The 25847-nt window shown below is 35.1% G+C and overlaps 5 protein-coding genes across 6 annotated transcripts; 4 read left to right on the top strand and 1 right to left on the bottom strand.

Moving 5' to 3' along the window:
• Positions 1-2251: 2251 nt before the first annotated feature.
• LOC131616166 (NADP-dependent alkenal double bond reductase P2-like) lies at positions 2252-4540 on the top strand. Its single transcript, XM_058887425.1, has 4 exons — positions 2252-2653; positions 3199-3376; positions 3653-3902; positions 4038-4540. Exons 1-4 carry the CDS (start codon positions 2426-2428, stop codon positions 4414-4416), a joined length of 1035 nt encoding a protein of 344 aa, XP_058743408.1. The 5' UTR covers positions 2252-2425; the 3' UTR covers positions 4417-4540.
• A 1197-nt stretch (positions 4541-5737) lies between these two features.
• On the top strand, positions 5738-7364 carry LOC131618028 (2-alkenal reductase (NADP(+)-dependent)-like). Its single transcript, XM_058889297.1, has 4 exons — positions 5738-6065; positions 6155-6332; positions 6435-6684; positions 6819-7364. The coding sequence occupies exons 1-4, from the start codon at positions 5838-5840 to the stop codon at positions 7195-7197; spliced, it is 1035 nt and encodes a 344-aa protein (XP_058745280.1). The 5' UTR covers positions 5738-5837; the 3' UTR covers positions 7198-7364.
• A 5717-nt stretch (positions 7365-13081) lies between these two features.
• LOC131618027 (2-alkenal reductase (NADP(+)-dependent)-like) lies at positions 13082-14852 on the top strand. The gene is made up of 4 exons (XM_058889296.1): positions 13082-13427; positions 13665-13842; positions 13932-14181; positions 14316-14852. Exons 1-4 carry the CDS (start codon positions 13200-13202, stop codon positions 14692-14694), a joined length of 1035 nt encoding a protein of 344 aa, XP_058745279.1. The 5' UTR covers positions 13082-13199; the 3' UTR covers positions 14695-14852.
• A 4191-nt stretch (positions 14853-19043) lies between these two features.
• Positions 19044-25341, top strand: LOC131616164 (2-alkenal reductase (NADP(+)-dependent)-like). 2 transcript variants are annotated; one of them, XM_058887422.1, is made up of 4 exons: positions 19044-19391; positions 19479-19656; positions 19753-20002; positions 20138-20688. In XM_058887422.1, the coding sequence occupies exons 1-4, from the start codon at positions 19164-19166 to the stop codon at positions 20514-20516; spliced, it is 1035 nt and encodes a 344-aa protein (XP_058743405.1). In that variant the 5' UTR covers positions 19044-19163; the 3' UTR covers positions 20517-20688. The 2 variants fall into 2 exon arrangements, with proteins under 2 accessions (XP_058743405.1, XP_058743406.1); XM_058887423.1 differs by lacking the exon at positions 20138-20688 and adding an exon at positions 24710-25341 and having other exon boundaries at positions 19086-19391.
• Positions 22074-23944, bottom strand: LOC131616163 (NADPH-dependent oxidoreductase 2-alkenal reductase-like). The gene is made up of 4 exons (XM_058887421.1): positions 23642-23944; positions 23306-23483; positions 22717-22966; positions 22074-22611 (listed from the first exon to the last, which is right to left on the bottom strand). The coding sequence occupies exons 1-4, from the start codon at positions 23867-23869 to the stop codon at positions 22233-22235; spliced, it is 1035 nt and encodes a 344-aa protein (XP_058743404.1). The 5' UTR covers positions 23870-23944; the 3' UTR covers positions 22074-22232.
• Positions 25342-25847: the final 506 nt, after the last annotated feature.

Genomic DNA, 25847 nt, shown 5'->3' with positions numbered 1-25847 from the left:
ACATGATGTTGCACACTTCTTACTTTGGTAGGCTTTACAATTCCTGACTCATGTCAACATATTTTCTCTAAATTGTAGAAAAATCAAACTTTGAATAAAGCATACATCTTGGTGCTAACCTCTTGGATGAGTTTTATGAGTACAACCAATCCCGGTTCCAATACGAAACATTTTCTAAGACTCGTCCCCAAATCTTCAACCTCTTATTTAAATCCTCTTTGAACTCTCCAAGTATACCATATGCAAAAAATATACATCTGAGTGATAGTTCTTGAATATGTTATGTGAGTACAATAGTGAAGTTTATGGTTGAACCTTGGTGCAGCTCTAGTGTAATGAGAAACTTGTTTGTCTCTCCATCACACACTAGTCGATATCTCCTCATATATATTTTGGGTAGCTCAACTATAGGAAATTCCTAACTTCTTTCTTTTCTATGACTTTCCACAAAATTACTTTAGAAATCATATGCTTCTCCTAATCGATAAAAATAAAATGCAAATCTTGTTGGTCTATAAATTATATTTTACTTACAATTTTTCTATTTTAAAATAATTGGCACTTTAAAATACTAATATAACACTTATTATTATTTTTTACTTATTTTACTTTTATTTATTAATTTCTGTTCTATTTAATTACTATATTTACTAAAATTAATAAAAAAAATATTTTAATAAATAATATTAATTTTAGTAAATATAGATTTATATAAATAATTATTTTTTAAAAACAGAGTCCTAATGGAAATAAAATATGACCAATATAAAATAATTTTCAAATTTAAAATATACTTTGCTTAAAAACAAAACACAAACAAACTAAAAAAACCATTGAACTTTCATATTGTGCTGAAAACTCACAAGAAAAATCCAACAAAGATTGTTAAAACCAATGTTATCAAACAATCTATAATTATTTTAGAGTGAATACCCATTTTGGTCCCTCACAAATATTACACGAGTCAAATTAGTCCTTCACAAAAAAATTGACCCAACTTAATCCCTTACAAAATTTAACCGGATCATATTAGTCCTTCTGCTAATATTTTTCTCAAATCGGTTTTTTTTCTAGTTTTAAACCGTGACTGGACTGCCACGTTGGATTTTACTTATTTTTCATTTTTTAAATACTAAATTGATTTTTATTTTTAATTTCATTTTTAAACAATTATAAATTAATAATATAAAAAAGCCAAATTGTTTCTTATAAGGAGTTGAACTCAGGCCCACGTGGTTAATCTTAAACAATTCTAAATTTAAAATAAAAAATACAAAATTTGTATCAATATGGTATCGAACCTAAGTCTCTTCAAATTAAATGACAATCAATTTAATACAATAGAAATTGATTTGTCTATTTGTAAATGATAGTCACTTTACTAACAATAGAAATTGATTTGTCTAGTTGTTATTGATAGTCACTTTACTAACCGTAGAAATTGATTTGTCTAGTTGTAAATGATAATCACTTTATTAACAATAGAAATTGATTTATCTAGTTGTAAATGATAATCACTTTACTAACAATAGAAATTGATTTGTCTTGTTGTAAATAATAGTTGATTTACTAACAATAGAAATTGATTTTTCTAGTTGTAAATGATAGTCACTTTATTAACGATAAAAATTGATTTGTCTAGTTGTAAAGTGAAAATCATTTAACTTGAAAGGACTCGGATTTGAGACCTCACAAGTAAAAATTTATGTATAAAATTTGTTAATATTAGTAGAAATCATGGAAATTACTTGTTTAAAAATTACTTTATAAGAAATAATTTTGGCTTTTTTGATATTATTCATTGATAACTGATTAAAAATGAAATTAAAAATAAAAATTAATTTAGTATTTAAAAAAAAATCTAACGTGTCAGTCCAGTCATGGTTTAGAAGTATGAAAAGAACCGGTTTAGAAGTAGAAAAAACCGATTTGAAAAAAATATTAGTAGAAGGACTAATATGATCCGGTTAAATTTTGTAAGGGATTAAGTTGGGTCAATTTTTTTGTGAGGGACTAATTTGATTCGTGTAATATTTGTGAGGGACGAAAATGGATCTTCACTCGTTATTTTAATACCATACAAGATTCTTTGTAAAATATAAAAATTCTTCCTTAAATAAAAACATTCATTTAACACCACACAACTTTTTCATTCATGTTCATACATACTTTTTGTTTGTTAAAGAAGGTTTAAAATTTGCAATTGAATGGTCCTCGAAATGTGGACAGATTAATATACCAGATTCTGAGTTTCATTTTCCCAAAAATAAAAAGAAATTAACAACAATTACATAAATGATAAATTGATAATTTTGGATTTTTCCCTATAACATCACATTTTTCACACGTAGTTTTATCTTCATAAATTTTTCTGAGTTCTGTGTTGTTGTAAACTGAATTCAGATTCAACAATCGAAAACCAAACATGGCAGAAGTTAAGAACAAGCGAGTGATTCTTAAGGATTATGTTTCTGGTTTTCCTAAAGAATCAGACATGAACATTGTTGACAGTACCATTGTTCTTAAGCTTCCACAAGGTTCTGACAATGTTGTTCTGGTTAAGAATCTTTACTTGTCTTGTGATCCGTACATGCGTACTCTTATGAGCAACCCACAAGGCTCTATCAATCCTCGTGCATATACTCCTCAATCTGTAAGTGTTATTATGCTTTTCTGGTTGAATTATGCCTTAAAGTTGGGTTTTTTATGTGTTAATTTGTCTCTGCGTTACATGGGTCTGCTTGATTTTGATATCATCCATTTCTTAACAAATTGTTGTACTTTTATATATTTTTTGTTCTGTTTGTTTTGTGAGATTTTGTTTTTGTTGACAATTTGAGGGAATTTTGATGATATTGTGAAGAGGTTATGTGATTTGTGCTAAAAATTCCTTGAAGTGTATGTAAGACCGACACCTCTGAAATAAGGCGTACCGTGTCCGTGTCAGTGTGTGATAGTGTCGTACATGACACCACACTCGTGATTACGTCTGAATTTATTTATTTTCTCAATTATTACCGTTGGTGACGTGTCAGGGTCGGTGTCGTGTCCGTGTCCATGCTTCATAGTTTGTTGAAGTGTAGTTTGTGTGATTGGAATTTGTGTTTTGTATATAAATTGAAATTGAATTTGATGAAAGAGTAGTTGCAACATTGAAATGGTATTGTGCAGCTACTGATGAATTTTGAGTAATTGCAGCCGATTGTTGGATATGGTGTGTCGAAAGTTCTGGAATCTGGGAACAAAGATTATAAGGAAGGTGATTTGGTGTGGGGAATAACTAATTGGGAAGAGTACAGCTTGATCCCTGCAGCTCAAATACATTTCAAAATTGTGAACAAAGATGTTCCTCTTTCCTACTATACTGGAATTCTCGGTATGTATTTCAACAATTTCACTTTTTTATGTTGAGTTATAGTGATGAATTCACTTGATTTTTGGATGATATGCAAGCCTCAAGTTATGTTTTCATGTGATAAATGTTTCCTTTTGTTTTCTATCATTCGGAAGCTATGAAACACTGACAAAAACTATGACACCCAACATGACATTGACATGAAGACGCAGTTACAAAAATGAAATGTCAGTTGCGTAGTTTTCTACCTCTCTGCTGTGCCTTTTTGACACATGTTGTATTTTTGTTTGAGCACAGGTATGCCAGGAATGACTGCATATTCTGGTTTCTTTGAAGTAGGCTCTCCCAAGAAAGGAGAGAATGTCTTTGTTTCAGCTGCCTCTGGCGCAGTCGGTCAACTCGTCGGCCAATTTGCTAAATTGCACGGTTGCTATGTCGTTGGAAGTGCTGGAACTAAAGAAAAGGTGGATCTGTTGAAGAATAAATTTGGATATGATGAAGCCATTAACTACAAAGAAGAGCAAGACCTCAGTGGAGCATTAAAAAGGTCAGTTTATAAGAGTTTTGCGGCGGAGATGTTTTAGTTCAATATGTTTATTTATTGACATAGAAAAGTATAGTTACCACGTTTAGTAATACAAGACACACTAATAACTGGTGGATATCGATTTATGTAATTCAGGCACTTTCCTGAAGGAATCGACATTTACTTTGAGAATGTTGGGGGAAAGACACTTGATGCTGTACTCCTGAACATGAAACTCAATGGTCGCATTCCTGTGTGCGGAATGATCTCGCAGTATAATCTTACAGAACCTGAAGGCGTCACAAATTTGGCACATATCATATATAAGCGGATTCTTTTGAAAGGTTTTATCGTAGCTGATTTCTATCATCTATATCCTAAATTCTTGGAGTTTGTCCTTCCTCATATCAGAGAAGGGAAGGTTGTGTATGTGGAAGACATAGCTGAGGGACTTGAGAAAGGTCCTGAAGCCTTGGTTGGCATCTTTAAGGGTCGCAATGTTGGCAAACAAGTGCTTGTTGTTGCTCGTGAATGAGTTTTCGTGCTGAATATCAAACCCTCTTTGTATGGCGTTTTGCAATAATTTTATGCACTCACCCTGATTGTAGTTGCTTACTTCAGTGACATTTTCTTATAAATAAAACCTCTACTTATGCTTCTTTGTAACTTGCATTAGTATATAGATAATTTATTTCAGTTTTAATTGAACTTAAGTATAATGGTATCCAAATGAAAGAAGAGAAAAAAAGCACAATGCTAGAACAAAGCATTTACCCAGAAAAGTATGTTGACTTACCGATTGTGCTCCTGCATCTGATATCTCTGCACAGTTACCGACTAAATTGGCTTAACGTGACAGATAGAGATGTTTTAACTGAACAAAATCGTTGGAACTTTATGGAAGCTTAAGAGTTATGGTACTGTCAATGATGTTCAGGTAGAGATGTTTTAACTGAACAAAATCGTTGGAACTTTCTGGAAGCTTAAGAGTTATGGTACTGTCGATGATGTTCACGTCTGATTCTTTAGGAAAACCAGTAACATAATCCTTCAGAATCACTTGTTTGGTCTTAACTTTTTCCCTATTATTACTTATAATTCAAAACTCAAAGAAAATGTGATGATTGTGATGTTAAAATGTGAAAGGATTATAAACTATTTTTTAGGATATAAAGTCTCCAAATCAAAAAGGATGAAAAAGTCTTAATTCAAACTGTTATATTCAAATATAGTAAGAAAGTGGGACAAGAATGTGCTGAATTTTGAAAATATCTAAATTGGAGGGACTAAACTACTCTCTCCCCATTTAGAGAATCACATTCCTTGTAACTAGGGTGTTCAGATTCAAGGTTTTTAGATAATGAGAAAGAAGAAAAAGCATTGGTGTAACATGGTGCAATTGCTTAAATTTGAGAGGGTTCATGATTAAAAATACATATAAATATTTATTCGGTATGAGTTTGAAAAGTTGAGAGGGTGTAGGCCCTACTGTACTAATTTAAAGTGTGTTTCAATACTAATTTAATAAAACTGTTTTTAATCAATATGAAACAAAACTCAAATGAAAGACTAATCAAAGAATAGTCAACAATGTTGAAAAAAGCTTCTGATGTTTTTTGAGTAATTGCAGCTAATAAATAATAGCTGGTGATTCTGTACATGAGAAGAATACAATTTGATTTCTTCATCTCAAATACTTTTTAAAATTGAGCATACTGATATCTCGTTTTCCCACAATAAAGGAATATAAAAGTTTAGAAGTTTTTCATCATTTTTTTGACTACGACACTTTTCATCCTTAACAATATTTTAAAATTCTTTCATAATAAATCCACACATGAAAGTTGACATTTATGTTCCTACTTTCTCTTTCATATTGCAACTTTTCTTTCAATTTTGTGTTATAAATAAACAGAAATCAGATTCAACAATCAAAAAACATACCAAGTAACTAAGATGGCGCAAGTTAACAACAAACAAGTGATTCTTAATGATTATGTTACTGGTTTTCCTAAAGAATCTGACATGACCATAGTTGACAGCACCATAACTCTTAAGATTCCACAAGGTTCCAACGATCTTGTTCTGCTCAAAAATCTCTACTTGTCTTGTGATCCTTACATGCGAGGTCTCATGAACAAACCACAAGGAACTGCCAATCCTCTTGCCTACACCCCTCAATCTGTAAGTCGATATACTTTTCTGAGCAAAATCCTTTTCTGTATATGCAAAATTAAGTCATAAAGTAGCTTTTTTTTTATGTGTAATTGCAGGCGATAGCTGGTTGTGGCGTGTCGAAAGTTCTGGAATCTGGACACAAAGATTATAAGGAAGGTGATTTAGTGTGGGGGTTTACTAAATGGGAAGAGTACAGTTTGATCCCTGCAGCTCAAATACTTTTCAAAATTGAGCACACTGATGTTCCACTTTCTTACTATACTGGAATTCTCGGTATGTATTCAACGATTTCAATTTATAATGACGTTGGTCGCGTAGTTTTCTGTCATTGTGTTGTATCTTTTTGACATATGTTTTGTTTTTGTTTGAGAACAGGTATGCCAGGAATGACAGCATATGCAGGTTTCTTTGAAGTAGGAAGTCCTAAGAAAGGAGAGAATGTTTTTGTTTCAGCCGCCTCTGGCGCTGTTGGTCAACTTGTTGGCCAATTTGCGAAGTTGCACGGTTGCTATGTGGTTGGAAGTGCTGGAACTAAGGAAAAGGTAGATCTGTTAAAGAATAAATTTGGATACGATGAAGCCTTTAACTACAGAGAAGAGCAAGACCTAGATGCAGCATTAAAAAGGTGAGTCTATAATCGTTTCGTGGAGGAGACATTTTAGTTCTATATGTTTATTTATTGACATAAAAAAGTATAGTTATCGCATTGATAACACCAGAGATGCTAGTGACTTATGGATACCAATTTATGTAAATCAGGTATTTTCCGGAAGGCATTGACATTTACTATGAGAATGTTGGAGGAAAGACACTAGATGCTGTACTCTTGAATATGAAGCTCAATGGCCGCATACCTGTGTGTGGAATGATCTCACAGTACAATCTTACGCAACATGAAGGCGTAACAAATTTGGCACATCTTGTGTATAAACGGATTCGTATGCAAGGTTTTGTTGTAGGTGATTTCTATCACCTGTATGCCAAATTCTTGGAGTATGTCCTGCCTTATATCAGAGAAGGGAAGGTTGTGTATGTGGAAGACATAGCTGAGGGACTTGAGAAAGGCCCTGCAGCATTGGTGGGATTATTTAGTGGTCAGAATGTTGGTAAACAAGTGCTTGTTGTTGCTCATGAATGAATGCTAGTGCTTTCATTTGATTGTTTTTATGTTGAATAAGCTCTCTTTATGGCTTTGTGCAATATTTGTTCTCCACTATCGTATTGACTGTAATTGATTGCTTCCATGACATCTAATGATATATAAAACCTCTGCTATATGTTTCTGTGTTACATCTAATAGTATTTTCCCAATTTAATTAAGTTTTATTTGAAACCATTAAGTTATTAACTATGGTTTTGCGTTTTTACATTAATTTCTCCCAAAATTTATGTAGCGCCAACACTTCAATTTAAGTGTGTTAGTTGTCTAACTTGTGTTGGCATTCGCAACACCGCCAGTGGTTTAGATTGTCCATTTAATGGTATGTTGGTCAAGTTCACCTTTGAAGACTTTGCTGAAGTTTTTTATCTTGAGTAGAAGGGACTGAAAGTGAATCTCACCAACCACACTCGAGATTTCAGATGTACTAGGTTTGTGGCCTCAATCTCCAAATTAGTTTTCAAAGCGCATATGGATGTAATGAATTTCCATATCAATCAGTTGAAATGTTACATGAGAATGTTGCATTAGATTACCTTGAAGATCCTTTATGCAAGTCGAAGAACTTTGCCAGAGGTGATGGCTCATCTAGAAGTAAATTAGGTGAAGTTTTTATTGACCAGATCATAATTTGCAAGCGTACCAAGAACAAGCCTTTGTCCCACACCTTCTTCATTCTACACTTGCATTATTATTCTATAACATCTTTTTCATCAATTGAACGATCATGTCATCTAATTGATACTCTATACTGTCAATAATTCTTGGCTTGATACTTTTCTCATTATTATTTCTCGTATATATAAAGGTTACAGGGCTATATCTGTAATTACACTAAATAAATACATTTAAACTAATTCCTATTCACATCCCCCCTCAAATTGATGCTGCTTGTCAATGAGCATCAATTTGCTAACAAGAAACTGATGACGTGGACGCGGAACAACCTTGGTAAGAATATCTGCAATCTGCAACTGAGTACTGACATGAGGAAGTGATATTATTCTGTCATCATAAGCGTCACGGATTGAGTGACAATCAACTTCAATATGTTTGGTGCGTTCATGAAAAACAGGATTCGCAACAATTTGGATGGCACTTGTATTGTCAGCATAAAGTGAAGTTGGCTCTATTTGAGGAAATCCAAGTTCAGCCAAAAGACCATGAAGCCAAATTATTTCAGAACAAGCAGCAGACATGGCACGATACTCAGATTCAGTAGAAGATTTAGAGACTCTCGCTTGTTTCTTACTTTTCCATGAGATCAATGAAGAGCCAAGAAACATGCACCAACCAGTGACAGATCGTCGAGTATCAGGGCACCCTGCCCAATCGGCATCACTATAAGCACTCAATTTAAGAGGAACGCCAGTAGGAAAGAATAAACCACGATGAGAGCTTCCCTTCAAGTAACGAATTATACGTCGAACTGCTGCCAGGTGTAGGTGGCGAGGAGAGTGCATGAATTGACTTACTTGTTGAACAGCAAATGATATGTCAGGGCGAGTAATAGTCAAGTAATTAAGGCTACCCACGAGTTGGCGATACAATAAGGGATCATGCAACAGATCACCATCATCACGATGATATTTAACATTAACCTCAAGAGGAGTATCTACTGGATTAGCCGATTGCAGACCAGCCATAGAAATTAAATCTGTGGCATACTTGTGTTGATGGAGGAATATGCCCTTGGATGTAGAATGAACCTCAAGACCAAGAAAATAATGCAAATTACCAAGATCTTTCATATGAAACACTGCTTGTAACTGCTGTTTAAGGCTTTGAATGGAAGCATGATCAGAACCAGTAATAATCATATCATCAACATACAGAAGAAGTAGGACAATTCCAGTAGATGTTCTATGAATAAATAGAGAAGAATCGTACTGAATCTGAGTAAAGGAAAACCCAAGTAGAGTGGAGCGAAATTTTTCATACCATGCTCTAGGCGCTTGTTTCAAACCATATAAGGAGCGTTTGAGCTTGCACACACCCTTAGATGACGGAAATAAACCTTGAGGAGGAGTCATATAAATATCTTCCGCCAGGTCACCATGAAGAAAAGCATTTTCACATCTAATTGATGAAGAGTCCACCCATTAAAAGTAGCTATAGAGAGTACAGTACGAACAGATGTCATTTTGGCAACCGGTGCAAATGTCTCATCATAATCAATTCCATATTCCTGCTTGTTTCCTAAGGCAACCAAGCGAGCCTTGAAACGGTTAAGGGACCCATCAGAATTCAATTTCACAGAATACACCCATTTGCAGCCAATGGGTTTAACATCAGGAGGGCAGGAGACAATATCCCATGTGAAATTCTTTTGAAGAGCTTGAAGTTCCTCATTCATTGCTTTTATCCAACGTACATCTTTAACAGCCTGTGAATAGCAAGTAGGAATAGATATGCTAGAGAGTGTGGCAGTCAGAGAAGTATGTGAGGAATCATACCTGTCTGGTGAATATCTATCTGGTGCTCGAGATATTCGACCAGAACGTCGTGGTTCAACCATTACAGGATCAGGTGGCGGTTCAGCGTCGGGAAGGGGTGTGGGAACCTGCTGTTTGTGTTTTCTGACATATACATGACCTGGTTTATAGCGTTCTATAGATTGATGCATAATAGAAAACTTAGGAAGAGTAACAATATCATTCATGACAGGAGAAACACATGGAAACATAAACTGATTATCAAAAAATGTCACATTCCTAGAAATACGAAAACGATGATTAGTGACATCATAACACACAAATCCCTTATGAGAGTGACTATACCCCATAAACGCACATTGAACAGACTGCGCTCCAAGCTTATGCCTTTCAAATGGAGGTAAGTGAACAAAACAAACACATCCAAAGGTATGTAAATCATTATAATTAGGCTGAATTTTAAAAAGACGAAAAAAGGGAGAATCGAGATAAAATAACCGTAGAAGGAAGACGATTGATCAAGAAGACAGCTGTGGAAAGAGCCTCCACCCAAAATCTGGGTGGTACAGAAGCTTGAAGAAGTAAAGTGCGGGTCACATCAAGCAAATGACGATTCTTGCGTTCTGCCATCCCATTTTGTTGGGGGGTATTGGGACAAGATCGTTGAGACAAAATGCCTTTTTGTTGAAGAAATTCTTGAAACTCACGAGACATGTACTCACCACAAGAATCAGAGCGAAAAATTTTAACACTTTCATGAAATTGAGTTTCAACATATGTCAGAAATTTCTTAAACATAGAAAACACTTCAGATTTAGACCGAAGAAAATATATCCAAGTAAAACGACTATAATCATCAATAAATGTGACAAAATATTTATAGCGAGCATGAGAAACTACAGGAGACATACCCCATACATCACTATGAATCAGTTCAAAACAAGAGGAAGCCCGATAAGCACCAGACGGAAAAGGAAGTGTTTTACTTTTAGCTAATTTGCAAACAGAACATGAAAGAGAGGCATTAGAAACAACACTTTTATTTCCCAATAAACCATTTTTAAATAAATGAGATAAAACAGCAGAGTTAGGATGACCCAATTTTCTATGCCAATCCTCATAAGAATCCAAGACATTTTTACAAACAAGAGATAAATGACTAGAAATAAACTGAAGTGGAAACAGTCTTCCCACTTTAGGCCCCTTCGCAACCACCTTCCCCGACACCTGTTCCTGCACAAGGCAACCATCACGAGAAAAATTTACATTACAATTATTATCAACCAATTGACCAACAGATAATAAATTGGAAGCAAGTCCAGGTGCTACAAACACATCCCGAAAATCAGAGTTGAGGTCACCAACATTCGTGATAGAGAGAGCATTACCATCCGCAATTTGAATTTTCTGATTACCATGGTAAGAATGTAAATTGTGCAAGTATTCAAAAGAGGCGGTCATGTGATTGGATGCACCAGAATCAAGAAACCACGGGCGGGAAACATTCGAAGACTTACCCTGAATTCCCAAGGTTGATAGAGCGGAAAGTACCATCTGTTGGATTATTTCAGGTTGGAGAGCAGCACCATTAGATGGATTGGTGATGGAAGGACCAACTGCAGAGCTTGTACTAGCAGAAAATGCTTGCACCGAACGTTGTGCTGATCGTGGAGGACGGGTGGGACAATCAGAGATAATATGGCCCCGCTTCTTGCAATAATTACAAAACTTCTTACTGCAACTCTGAGCAAAATGTCCAAATTGTTTGCAAGAGAAACATTGGACATGTCGAATATCACGACCTTTACCTCTACTATGAGGAGCATATGCAAACATAGCTGACTCAGAAATGACAACATCACGAGACATGGATCCTTGAGTAGCAAGACGTTGTTCCTCTCTGAGAAGTTCACCGACACATGTATCTAAAGAAGGAACGGGATTCCTATTCAACAAGGCACCTCTGACAACCTCAAATTCTGCACGAAGCTTCATGAGAAATTGATCTCGCCTACTAGTATTGTAGACCTCTTGGACATCCGCGAGAGAACTTTTGGGAACATCAAATTGCAGAGTGTTCTGTCCACAAATTCAAAAAACCAGAATAATATTCTTGAACAGACAGATTGCCTTGTTTGTAATTGGCAATGTCTAGCTCCAACTGAAAACATTTGGCCGCATTGTCTAGGTTATAGATACGCTTCAAGTAGTTCCACATTTCTTGGGCAGTGGAAAAAGATTGCAAATTATTAATCATGTGAGGATCAATAGTACCGAGAATCCAAGTGATAATCTGAGCATCTTCTATTTCCCATGCATCTAAGTCAGTTGTCTCTAACGGTGCCAAAGAGACATCGTCCAAGTGACTCCATAATCCTTTCCCTTTGACATACATCCGAAATTGAAATTCCCAAACAAGATAATTATTTCCGATAAAACGAACACAAATATGATCTATCTCTTCTTCGGAAGCCATAATATCAGAGATGACTTAAGAACAATTTTGTTAACGTAACAATTTTGTTAACGTGAAACAAGAAACACCAACGGAACACTGAAGAAAATACTTGTCGACACCAAATCAACACCCCAATTCAGGATACTCGCCGACACCAAGTCAAAACCCTAATTCAGAATAATTGCCGACACAGAGTCAAAACTCTAATTCAGAATAATTGCCGACACAGAGTCAAAACCCTAATTCAGAATAATTGCCGACACAGAGTCAAAACCCTAATTCAGAATATTTGTCGACACCGATACGATAACACGATCAAAGCAAACACGATTTGTAAGCACCCGAGATTAGAATCGCAATCTTGGAAGAGATTACCGAGAACCGAGATGATTTCAAGTACCGAGAAACGAGATCTACCGAGACGATTTCAAGAGCGACCCAGTGGGGTGTCGCTGAATAAAGCCAAGAGTAACCTAAAACTCACAGGTTTGATCGAAAACCTACTGATACCATGTCAATAATTCTTGGCTTGATACTTTTCTCATTATTATTTCTCGTATATATAAAGGTTACAGGGCTATATCTGTAATTACACTAAATAAATACATTTAAACTAATTCCTATTCACATATACTATTTCCAAAGAATTAATAACATTACTTTAATGAGATTTAAAGGGTCTTTGACCATCTGCATACTAAAGATCATCTATTCTTAAATGAGATTGAAAAGAAATACTTGCATGGAAACGCACGTAAATCATAAGTATTTTCCGAGATTGAAACTATTCGAAGAATAGTCTACCATGTTGAAAAAAGCTTCTGTTTATGACGCTTGTGATGATTTTATCTCGCTTTCCCACAATAAAAGTCTTGAGACTTTTTCATCATTTGTTTTGACTAGGAGACTTTCTCATCCTTAACAATATTTTAAAATTCTTTCATAATAAATCCACACATGAATATTGACATTTATGTTCTTAGTTTCACTTTGACAGTGCAACTTTTGTTAAACTTTTCTTTGAGTTTTGATTTATAAATAAACAGAAATCAGATTCAACAATAGAGAAAACATACCAAATAACTAAGATGGCGCAAGTTAAGAACAAGAAAGTGATTCTGAAGGACTATGTTACTGGTTTTCTTAAAGAATCAAACATGGACATGGTTGACAGTACTATAACTCTTAAGATTCCTGAAGGTTCCAACGATCTTGTTCTGCTCAAAAATCTCTACTTGTCTTGTGATCCTTACATGCGAGGTCTCATGAACAAACCACAGGGAACTGCCAATCCTCTTGCGTACACCCCTCAATCTGTAAGTCGATATTCTTTTTTGAGCAAAACTCTTTTCTGTATAAGCAAAATTAAGCCTTAAAGTGTGTTTTCCTTTATGTGTCAACTTGTTGGTTTGGGTATGTGATTTGAGCTAAAAACTCCTTGATGTGTAGTTTTTGTGATTAGAATTTCAGTTCTATTTTTAAACTGAGATGGAAATTAATCAAAGAATTGAAGTTTTAATATGCAGCTACTGATAACTTTTTAGTAATTGTAGCCGATAGCTGGTCGTGGCGTGTCGAAAGTTCTGGAATCTGGACACAAAGATTATAAGGAAGGTGATTTAGTTTGGGGGTTTACTAAATGGGAAGAGTACAGCTTGATACCTGCAGCTCAAATACTTTTCAAAATTGAGCATCCTGATGTTCCACTTTCTTACTATACCGGAATTCTCGGTATGTATTCAATAATTTCAATTTATATTATGTTATTTTGTCATTGTGTTGTGTCTTGTGACATATGTGGTGTTTTTGCTTGAGTACAGGTATGCCGGGGATGACCGCTTATGCAGGTTTCTTTGAAGTAGGATGTCCTAAGAAAGGAGAGAATGTTTTTGTTTCAGCCGCCTCTGGCGCTGTTGGTCAACTTGTTGGCCAATTCGCGAAATTGCATGGTTGCTACGTCGTTGGAAGTGCTGGAACTAAAGAAAAGGTAGATCTGTTAAAGAATAAATTTGGATATGATGAAGCCTTTAACTACAAAGAAGAGCAAGACCTTGATGCAGCATTAAAAAGGTCAGCTATAATCGTTTCTCGTAGGAGAAATTTTAGTTATATATGTTTAGTTATTGATATAAAACAATATTGTTATCGCATCTAGTAACATCAGACATGCTAGTGATTGATGTATATCAATTTATGTAAATCAGGTATTTTCCGGAAGGTATTGACATATACTATGAGAATGTCGGAGGAAAGACACTTGATGCTGTACTCCTGAATATGAGAATCCATGGTCGCATACCTGTGTGTGGAATGATCTCACAGTATAATCTTACGCAACATGAAGGTGTAACGAATTTGGCACAACTTGTGTATAAACGGATTCGTATGCAAGGTTTTGTTGTAGGTGATTTCTATCACCTGTATCCCAAATTCTTGGAGTATGTCCTGCCATATATCAGAGAAGGGAAGGTTGTGTATGTAGAAGACATAGCTGAGGGACTTGAGAAAGGTCCTGAAGCATTAGTGGGATTATTTAGTGGGCAGAATGTTGGTAAACAAGTGCTTGTTGTTGCTCGTGAATGAATTTTAATGCATCATTTTATTCCTTTATGTTGAATAAGCTCTCTTAGTATGACCTTGTGCAATATATTTTTTTCCACTATAGTATTGTAATTGCTTGCTTCTGTAACATCTTATGATAAATAAAACCTCTGCCATATGCTTATTTGTTATTTCTAATATTATATTGCAAATTTCATTAAGTTTTGTTTGCAGTCATTAAGTTATTAACTATGGTTTTGCTTTTTTACTTTAATTTCTGCAAAATTTATGTAGCAATGATCCTTCATGTAACTTATGGGTTATAACTTATAAGGTAGTGTGGTAGCAAATTCTGTCGAAGTCGAAGAGCTAGTGTAGTTGTCGAAATATGCTAGGTTGTTAGCATGTTGAGTTGGGTCACTCTGATGGCTCAATTGTTTAGTATGTTAGCTGAAAGTTAGGGTTTAGTTTTCTTATAAATAGCATAATAGTCCTCACTTCTTTACAATCCTGATTGAAGGAGAAAGTGGTGTGGTTGAGATTCAATTGTAAATATTGTTCCCAAATGTGTAATTGAATCAAGAATTCAGGGTTTTATACCACTATGAATTGTTTTTCTCTTCTTTTTTCTCTCTTGCTGATAAAGAAACCGATCATACTCTGTTTTTTGGGCATCGTTTTCACAACAAATTGGTGTAGTGAGCGTGATGGAGAAGATGTCGTCAACACAGTATGAGATTGAAAAATTTACCGGAGTGAATGATTTCAGTCTGTGGCGCTTGAAGATACAAGTCCTTATTATTCAATAGAGTTTGTTAGAAGCATCGAAAGAATCGGAAAAGATGGATGTTGCCCTAACGACGAAAGAGAAGAGGGAGATGATAGAGAAAGCCCACAGCGTCATTGTATTGAAGCTTGGTGATAAGGTTCTCCGGCAAGTTTCGAAGGAGAAAACTGCAGCTGGTGTGTGCGAAACTCGAAAGTTTGTACATGACCAAATCGTTGGTCAATCGCCTCTACCTGAAGAAAGCTTTGTATACATTCAAGATGAGTGAAGACAAAGTCTTGACTCAAAAACTAGATATGTTCAATAAGCTGAATCTTGATATGGAGAATATTGAAGTTACCATCAATGATGAAGATCAAGTGTTGTTGTTATTTGTTTTACCAAGATCTCGTACTCACATCAAAGAAACCCTCTTGTGCAGAAGAGAGTCCCTGTCTTTTGAAGAAGTTTAATCATCCTTGTACTTGAAGGATTTGAACAAAAGAAAGGAGTACAAGCCATCATCTATTGGTGAAGGATTGTCTGTAAGTTTGAGAAGAAAAATGGTAAAGGTCCACATAAGTCTTATGGTGGCGGTGTTTCTGCTATTATGTGTTACCACCATAATAAGGAAGGTCATATTAGAAAAATGTGTCCTGACATGTTGAAGAGTTATGGCGATGGCAAGGACAATGGCAATGCAACCATTGTTCAAGATTATTATGAACCAGCTGATGTACTGGTGGTTTCTAGCAAGGAATGGATTATGGATTCAGGTTGCACTTGACACATGATTCCAAACAAATATGTGTTTGAGGAATTATGTGACCAAGATGGTGGATCGGTGTTACTAAGAAACAACAAAGCCTGCAAAATTGCAGAAATTGGATCTGTCAAATTCCAGCTTCATGATGAGTCAATAAAGCTATTGACTAGTGTCAAGTATGTAATTGATTGTAATAGAAATTTGATTTCTCTGACAAGAAAGGATATGTTTTCAAAGGAGAGTAAAGAATCCTAAGGGTAATGAAGGGGTCGGAGGAAGTCTTTAGGGCAACAAGAGGCATGACCTGTATACCCTTGAGTATGAGGTTGTAAGTGGTTCAGCAGATGCAACATCCACAAAACCTGTGTCAAAGACTGAGTTATGGCATATAAGAGTTGGTCATGTCAGCAAAAGGGGCCTGGTCGAATTGCGAAAGCAAAATATGCTAGGTGGTGACGAGGTCGAAAAATAGGAGTTTTGTGAACCTTGTGTATTTGGTAAATTTTGTAGGGTGAAATTTAACAGAGGTAAACAAAGAACACATGGATTCCTTGACTATATCTAAGACGATCGTTAGGGACCTCCCTCACACTTAGGTGCAAGATATTTTCTATCTATAGTTGATGATTACTCACGAAAGTTATGGTGGTTGTGTTTCCGCTATTAGGTGTTACAACCATAAGAAGGAAGTTCATAATAGAAAAATGTGTCGTCACATGTTGAAGAGTTATGGCGATGGCAAGGACAATGGCAATGCAACTATTATTCAAGATGATTATGAATCAGGTGATGTACTAGTGGTTTCTAACAAGGAATTGATTATGGATTCAGGTTGCACTTGGCACATGACTTCAAAGAAAGATGTGTTTGAGGAATTATGTGACCAAGTTGGTGGATCGGTGTTGCTAAGAAACAACAAAGCCTGCAAAATTGCAGAAATTAGATCTGTTAAATTCAAGCTTCATGATGAGTCAATAAAGATATTGACTAGTGCCAAGTATGTAATTGATCATAATTGAAATTTGATTTCTCTGACAAGAAATAATATGTTTTCAAGGGAGATTAAAGAATCCTACGGGCAATGAAGGATCGAAGGAAGTTTTGAGAGGCAAAAAGAGGCAAGACCTGTATACCCTTGAGTTTGAGGTTGTAAGTGGTTCAGCAGATGCAGCATCCACAAAACCTGTGTCGAAGACTGAGTTATGGCAAATAAGAGTTGGCCATGTCAGCGAAAGGGGTCTGGTCGAATTGTGAAAGCAAAATATGCTAGGTGGTGACAAAGTCGAAAAATATGAGTTTTGTGAACCTTGTGTATTTGGTAAATTCTGTATGGTGAAATTTAACAAAGGTAAACAAAGAACACATGGATTCGTTGACCATATCTAAGATGATCATTGGGGACCTCCCTCACACTTAGGTGCAAGATATTTATATCTATAATTGATGATTACTCACGAAAGTTGTGGGTATTCATTCAGAAAACTAAGGATGAAACTTTTAAAATTTTCTAAAGTTGGAACACTCTGGTTGAAAACTAAAATGGCAGAAAAGTCAAGAGGTTGTGGACGAAAAATGGTCTTGAATTTTGCAATGAAACTTTTGACAGCTATTGTGTTGTGTATGGTATGGCAAGGCACAAAACTACTGCAGGTACTTACCAGCAAAATGGTTTATCTAAAAGGTTTAATTAAACCATTCTGAAAAGAGTGAGATGCACGTTGGTTAGTGCGGGTTAAAGAAGGTTTTTTGGATTGAGGTAGTCATGATGTCAAAAGGTATAGAGGTATGATTCGATCTCTCTTGTATCTTATTGCATCTAGGCGTGACATTATGTTTAGTGTGTGCATGTGCGCTAGACATCAATCCGCTCATAAGAAATTTCATTTAAAAGCTCTAAAGTGCATCCTTAGATATCTTCATGGTACTTCTAAGTATGGATTTTGGTATCCCAAAGGATGCGATTGCAATTTAGTTGGTTACTTTGATCTCGGCTTTGTCGGTTGCCAATTAGATAGGAAGAGTACTAGTGGAACTTGTCACTTATTTTCGAATTCTTTAGTTAGTTGGCATAGAAAGAAGCTAGTCTTTGTTGCCTTGTCAACTACTGAAGCGGAGTACGTCAGTGCAGGTAGTTGTTGTGCTTTAATTTTATTGTTTAAACAACAATTGCTTGATTTTGACATTAAACTTCAACGTATTCCCATAATATGCAATAATACTAGTGCTATTAACCTAATTAAAAATTTTGTGCTACACTCATGTACTAAACATATTGTGATACAATCATACTCAATCCAAAAAAAAAAAAAGGAAGATTTTGTCAAGAATATTTAACGGATATGCAATTAAAAAAATGTAGAATGTTGTTTAGTTACTTACTAATATGTTCACTCAAACATGTATCAAATAGTTGCATATTTAAATCATACAAAAATTGTTCTACTGATGGTATTAATGGAGAATTTGGAATGATGTTGAGATCAATCTCTTCTACTACACTGATATTTAAATCTAATGGGTGGTAAATTTCATTTGCATTTTATGGTTGGACATCACCATTATCAATTTCTTGATGAAGAGTTTCATTGTGTAAATCTATATGAAAAAATAAAGCTTCGTGATTTGAAATCATATTGATATATGGTTTGTTTAGTTTAAAACTCTAGATTTATAGTAGGAAGAAGAACCAACAATCAAAATTATTGGAAAAATATTTGGAGGGAGACTTGAAAAATTAAGCCAGCAAATTGGACTCATGTAGATAGGTTCTCCAACAAAGAGAGAGAGAAAAGGGAAACCATGAGTATTAATATTTTATTATTGATTTGAGACAGTGGGATTAAATCCACCGTGAACGTTGACATTTATGTTCTTAGTTCTCTTTGACATTGCAACATTGTTAAACTTTTCTTTGAGTTTTGTGTTATAAATAAACAGAAATCAGATTCAACAATCAAAAAACATACCAAGGTAACTAAGATGGCGCAAGTTAACAACAAACAAGTGATTCTGAATGATTATGTTACTGGTTTCCCTAAAGAATCAGACATGACCATAGTTGACAGTACCATAACTCTTAACATTCCAGAAGGTTCCAACGATCTTGTTCTGCTCAAAAATCTCTACTTGTCTTGTGATCCTTACATGCGGATGCTCATGAGCAAACCACAAGGAACTGCCAATCCTCTTGCCTACACCCCTCAATCTGTAAGTCAACATACTTTCCTGAGCAAAACCCTTATCAGTATATGCAAAGTTCAGCCACAAAGTAGTTTTTTTTATGTGTAATTGCAGACAATAGCTAGTCGTGGCGTGTCTAAAGTTCTGGAATCTGGACACGAAGATTATAAGGAAGGTGATTTAGTTTGGGGGCTTACTAAATGGGAAGAGTACAGTTTGATCCCTGCAGCTCAAATACTTTTAAAAATTCAGCATACTGATGTTCCACTTTCTTATTATACCGGAATTCTCGGTATGTATTCAATAATTTCAATTTATATTATGTTATTTTATCATTTTGTTGTGTCTTTTGAGTTTTGACATATGTTGTGTTTTTGTTTGAGTACAGGTATGCCGGGATTGACGGCTTATGCTGGTTTCTTTGAAGTAGGCTCTCCCAAGAAAGGAGAGAATGTTTTTGTTTCGGCTGCGTCTGGTGCTGTTGGTCAACTTGTTGGCCAATTCGCTAAATTGCACGGTTGCTATGTTGTTGGAAGTGCTGGAACTAAAGAAAAGGTGGATCTGTTGAAGAATAAATTTGGATATGATGAAGCCTTTAACTACAAAGAAGAGCAAGACCTCGATGCAGCATTAAAAAGGTCAGTCTAAAATCGTTTCGCAGAGGAGAAATTTTAGTTCGGTATGTTTAGTTTTTGATATAAAAAAGTATTGTTATCGCGTATAGTAACATCAGATATGCTAGTGACCGATGTATATCAATTTATGTATATCAGGTATTTTCCGGAAGGCATTGACATTTACTTTGAGAATGTTGGAGGAAAGACACTTGATGCTGTGCTTTTGAATATGAAGCCCAACGGCCGCATACCTGTGTGTGGAATGATCTCACAGTATAATCTTACGCAACATGAAAGCGTAACAAATTTGGCACATATTGTGTATAAACGGATTCGTATGCAAGGTTTTGTTGTAAATGATTACTATCACCTGCATGCCAAATTCTTGGAGTATGTTCTTCCTCACATAAGAGAAGGGAAGGTTGTATATGTGGAAGACATAGCTGAGGGACTTGAGAAAGGCCCTGCAGCATTGGTGGGATTATTTAATGGCCAGAATGTTGGTAAACAAGTGCTTGCTGTTGCTCGTGAATGAATGCTACCAGTGTTTTCATTTGATTGTTTTTATGTTGAATAAGCTCTTCCTTTATGGCTTTGTGCAATATTTTTTCTCCTCTATAGTATTGATTGTAATTTCTTGCTTCTGTAACATCTTATGATAAATAAAACCTCTTCTATATTCTTCTTTGTTACTTCTTTTACTTGCTAACTATAATAACATTAACTTTGCTGACAATAACAAAACAACAAACTTAATCATTTTACTTAACAATTAACATAAATAAGTTATATGCATATGGATAAAGTGATTGCCTCCTTTCATGAATCAACAATACCTCCAGAGACAATATTCTACATATATTTCATATCAGTTGTATCTTTTTTGTTACAGTTTCGTCTACAAATAATTTTTATATAGTGATTAATACACACAAAAAATAACAAGGTAGGAAAGTGCCTCCGCCCCCGATCTTCCTCTCATATTCTCTTCTATTATGATTCGTGGTGAGAACCTAGCTTCTCTAAGAAAACACCTTGAATTCCAACAAATGAGACCCAATCCTCTAGAATTGAATGAATTGAAAAATGATTGAATATCTCAAATGAAGATCTGAAACTCTTATTTATAGGCTTGAGAAAGGTATGCTCGTTAAGCGCACAGTCCTGGCTCGCTTAACGCGCCTAATCTCTCTTATAGTTTAAGTCATTCCAGCCACCCTAGGCTTAACCTTGCTGCCTATGCTTACTACGCAAACCTCCCAAGCTGGCTTAGCCGTCAAATCCTTGTTTCACCTTGAAGTAACTTAACCATGACGTCTTTGAATCGCCTATGATCGCTAAGTGCACATGTACTTCCCAGATTAGCTAGGCTGTACCTTTGTGAGTATTAGGCTCGACTACATTTTCGCTAGTGTCACAATCCCTACTGAATATCATCGTATAAATATGAAATGGAAAACAAAAAAGAAAGGAAATAAGGATATACATATAGTTAGGCTTCGTGACTAGATAGATGAAGGGAAATGGGTTTTCAAAAAGGACCGAATAGCAAGAGATAAGAGATTATCAGAGTGATTGAAGTATTTTATAGAAGATGCATCCCGATGAAGCGTGTTATTTAGTTCTTGAGCCAACAATTGTGAACATCCTGTTTTGACCTGGATTATTATATGATTAGGGGCATTTATTGGTTGTAGTTTTGTATGGATTCTGTTAGTTGGCTTTAAAGATAGTACTTTTGTATTGTGTTCTTGTAATCTTTTTCTGTCATGGCATGACCTTATGCCTATAATTTTAATTCTCCTTTTGTCTTTGTAAAAATAAAAACACTTTGAGCACATCTTATTTAGAGCTATGAATATCTGACATAGACACATACACCAAACACTGCACAGACAAATACTCATAATATGTGTTGGTGCACCGTTAGTGACAGACGCTAGCACAAGTTGCACAACATACATATCTTGAATCCGAAATATCAGTACTATATAAATTTTGCAGGGAATTAATAACATCAAACAATGGTCAATAACTTAATGGTTATACTTAAATTCAAATAAAGTATAATTAAACTATATACAATTGGAGGTAACAGAGAAGCCTATAGCAGAGATTTTATTAATCACAAGATATCACATAAGCAAGCAATTACAATCAACACTACAGAAGAGAAATGTTGCTGCAAAAGGCCATCATACAAAGAGAGCTTCTTATTCAACACACAAAAATCAAACGAAAGCATCAAAATTCATTCACGAGCAACAACAAGCACTTGTTTACCAACATTTTGACCACTGAATATTCCCACCAAGGCCGCAGGGCCTTTCTCAAGCCCCTCAGCTATGTCTTCGAGATACACAGCCTTCCCTTCTCTTACGTGAGGCAGAATAAACTCCCAGAATTTGGCATACAGGTGATGGAAATCAGCTACAATAAAACCCTGGATACGGATCCGCTTATAGATGATGTGTGCTAAATTTGTTATGCCTTCATGTTGCGTAAGATTGTACTGTGAGATCATTCCACACACAGGTATGCGACCATGGATTCTCATATTCAAGAGTACAGCATCAAGTGTCTTTCCTCCCACATTCTCAAAGTAAATGTCAATTCCTTCCGGAAAATACCTGATTTACATATATTGGTATCCATAAGTCACTACCATATCTGGTGTTATCAATGCGATAACTATACTTTTTTATGTCTCCTCCACGAAACAATTATAGACTCACCTTTTTAATGCTGCGTCGAGGTCTGGTTCTTCTTTGTAGTTAAAGGCTTCATCATATCCAAATTTATTCTTCAACAGATCCACTTTTTCTTTAGTTCCAGCACTTCCAACCACATAGCAACCATGCAATTTAGCAAATTGGCCGACAAGTTGACCGACTGCACCTGAGGCAGCTGAAACAAAAACATTCTCTCCTTTCTTCGGAGTTCCTAATTCAAAGAAACCTGCATACGCAGTAAGCCCTGGCGTACCTGTTCTTAGCAGAAAAACACAATATATATCAATAAGGCACAACTGAGTAGCAGAAAACTATGCGACAATCAAGCTTGTTGCTATTAGATGCTCACCCAGAAAATAATATCATCACTATCAAAACTATAAGCAGAGAATAAATTGTAAGTGGCTGTTATAAATATACAAAAGCTTTGAACAGATCAAACAAATAATTTAGTGAAAAAAGAGTTATTTGCATCCATAATATATAACCTGCATTGAAAACATCATAACTTGAGGCTTGCATATTATCAAAAATCAAATGAATTCTTCACTAAAAATCAACATAAAAAAAATGAAATTGTCGAATTACATACCAAGAATTCCAGTATAGTAGGAAAGAGGAACATCAGTGTGCTCAATTTTGAAAATTACTTGAGCTGCAGGGATCAAGCTGTACTCTTCCCATTTAGTAACTCCATATACCAAATCACCTTCCTTATAATCTTTGTGTCCAGATTCCAGAACTTTAGACACACCATAACCACCTAACGGCTGCAATTACTCAAAAATCATCAGTAGAGCTACACAACACAGTTTCAATTTTGCAACTTTGCAACAGAAACATCAATTTACATATAAAAAAACACACTTTAAGGCTCAATTATGCGTATACTGAAAAGGGTGTTACCCAGAAAAGGATATAGACTTACAGATTGAGGAGTAAAGGCACGAGAAGAGAGAGAGTCTTGTGGTTTGTTCATGAGATTCCGCATGTAAGGATCACAAGACAAGTAGAGATTTTTGACAAGAAGAACATCGTTTGAACCTTGTGGAATCTTAAGAGTTATGGTACTGTCGATGATGTTCAGGTCTGATTCTTTGGGAAAACCAGAAACATAATCCTTCAAAACCACTTGCTTGTTCTTAACTTCCGCCATGTTTGGATCTTAATAAAATTCAGTTACTATTTTGATAGATTTATATTGATTATTATTAGTTAGTGATTTAAAATATAATAATCCAATGGCTTTATGGAGCATGCATTATTACAAGATAAGTAGAGATATTTTTTGGAAGCATGTCATTGGAATATTTTAGAAGCTTTAAGAGAGTAATGAAGTCCTTACTTTTTTTAGAAGCTTTAAGAGTAATGGAGTCCAATTTGCTTTGTTTATCTTATCTCTCTTTGTTCTATATAGGAGCATGTTTGTTATGCAATTAAAAAAATGATTTTTTTTTATATTTTTTAAAATGATTTTTATGAATATTGTTATTCAAATTGTAGATTTTTTTTTAATAATAATATTAATTTTGTAAGGTCTAAAATGAATGAGCTAAGATCTGTTGATGTTTAATGGGCTCGGGCCATTATAGACTATTCGTCCATATTTCTTGAAGTACTAGGCATGTAGGGACGAAGTGATTAAATGAAATATGTGACGGTCCACATTCTTCAAGCACAAGGTCTATATACGCGAAGTGATTAAGCAATTTATTTGACATTTCTTAGTCCCTCATCATGATGCTTGAAGGAGCGAAGTGATTGTGGTAGGCAAGCCTTATAAAATTAAGAACATGGTCAATTTAAACCCTTTGACTGTTGAAGAACAAACTTGGATTTGATGAAGGTTTCAATTACAAGGAAGAGCCTGACCTTAATGCAGCGTTGAAAAGGTTTGTATTCTATACTTAACTGTTTGGTAATAGAAAGTTTTAGATGTTACTTTTTTTGTGTATTGGTAGCAACTATTAACTAATGTCTGGCAAATATAAATCAGGTACTTTCCTGAAGGCATTGATATTTACTTTGAGAATGTTGGAGGAAAGACACTCGATGCTGTACTATTGAATATGAGAATCCATGGCCGCATACCGGCATGTGGAATGATTTCACAGTATAATCTTACTCAACCGGAAGGTGTAACGAATTTGGCACATCTCGTATATAAGCGGATTCGAATGGAAGGTTTTAACAGTGCTGATTTCTTTCACCTGTATCCCAAATTCTTGGAGTTTGTCCTCCCTCATATCAGAGAGGAGAAAATTGTGTATGTGGAAGATATAGCTGAGGGTCTTGAGAATGGTCCTGCAGCTTTGGTTGGCCTTTTTAGTGGTCGCAATGTAGGTAAACAAGTGCTTGTTATTGCTCGTGAATAAGAAGCATTTGCTTTTTCTATATCAGTTTGTGTTCTGAATTTTATAGAAAATTTAGAAATCTTTGTACCATCTTTGCAGAGAACCATTTTCACATATGTAGAGTATATGATGATACTGTGTTCCTAATGGTGCATAATGCATTGAGCTGTGTAATGTATTATAGTGCTACGCATAAGAATAAAAGCATTTGCTTGCTTTTGTACATTGTCATTAAAACAATTTTTAGATTGGATAAATCTAAGTTAAATTATTGCAACTTTTCATTGTTTTACTATATGCTGGTATAATTTATCTAAATATTTACTTTTACACAATCTAAGTTAGAGGAAAAAAAAGGTTCCTTCAATTTTCACAGTATCTTTTCATGATAGAAATCATTCATGTAACTTTGGTACTTTTATATTTGAAATTTTTTGAAGACGTAGATTAGAAGTGATTGTGATCATTTCGATATTTGATTCACAATTCACCTTTTCCTTCAAATCAACACACTACTGCAATTGAAGTTCTAAACAACTTTGGTTGATGAAGATGATACAACTTTGGTTGATGAAGATGATACGCAAGATATTTAAGTAACCATATAAAAATAAAGCAACAACCTTATTACATTAATTATCGCAGATGCCTAGGGATGTTCTTGTTTTAGTAATTGGTATCATGCTTTCCCACAATCAGACAGCTACTAGTCGAACCAAAACATGTCCATCTATACCTTGGGATTTGACAACCACATTTAGTGAAGATGATCAGCATAAA

Source organism: Vicia villosa, linkage group LG7, assembly GCF_029867415.1.
Source record: "Vicia villosa cultivar HV-30 ecotype Madison, WI linkage group LG7, Vvil1.0, whole genome shotgun sequence".
In the NCBI taxonomy this organism is placed as follows: Eukaryota; Viridiplantae; Streptophyta; class Magnoliopsida; order Fabales; family Fabaceae; genus Vicia; species Vicia villosa.
Note: the sequence above shows the minus strand (reverse complement) of the source record. Positions and strands in the feature narration are given on the sequence as shown.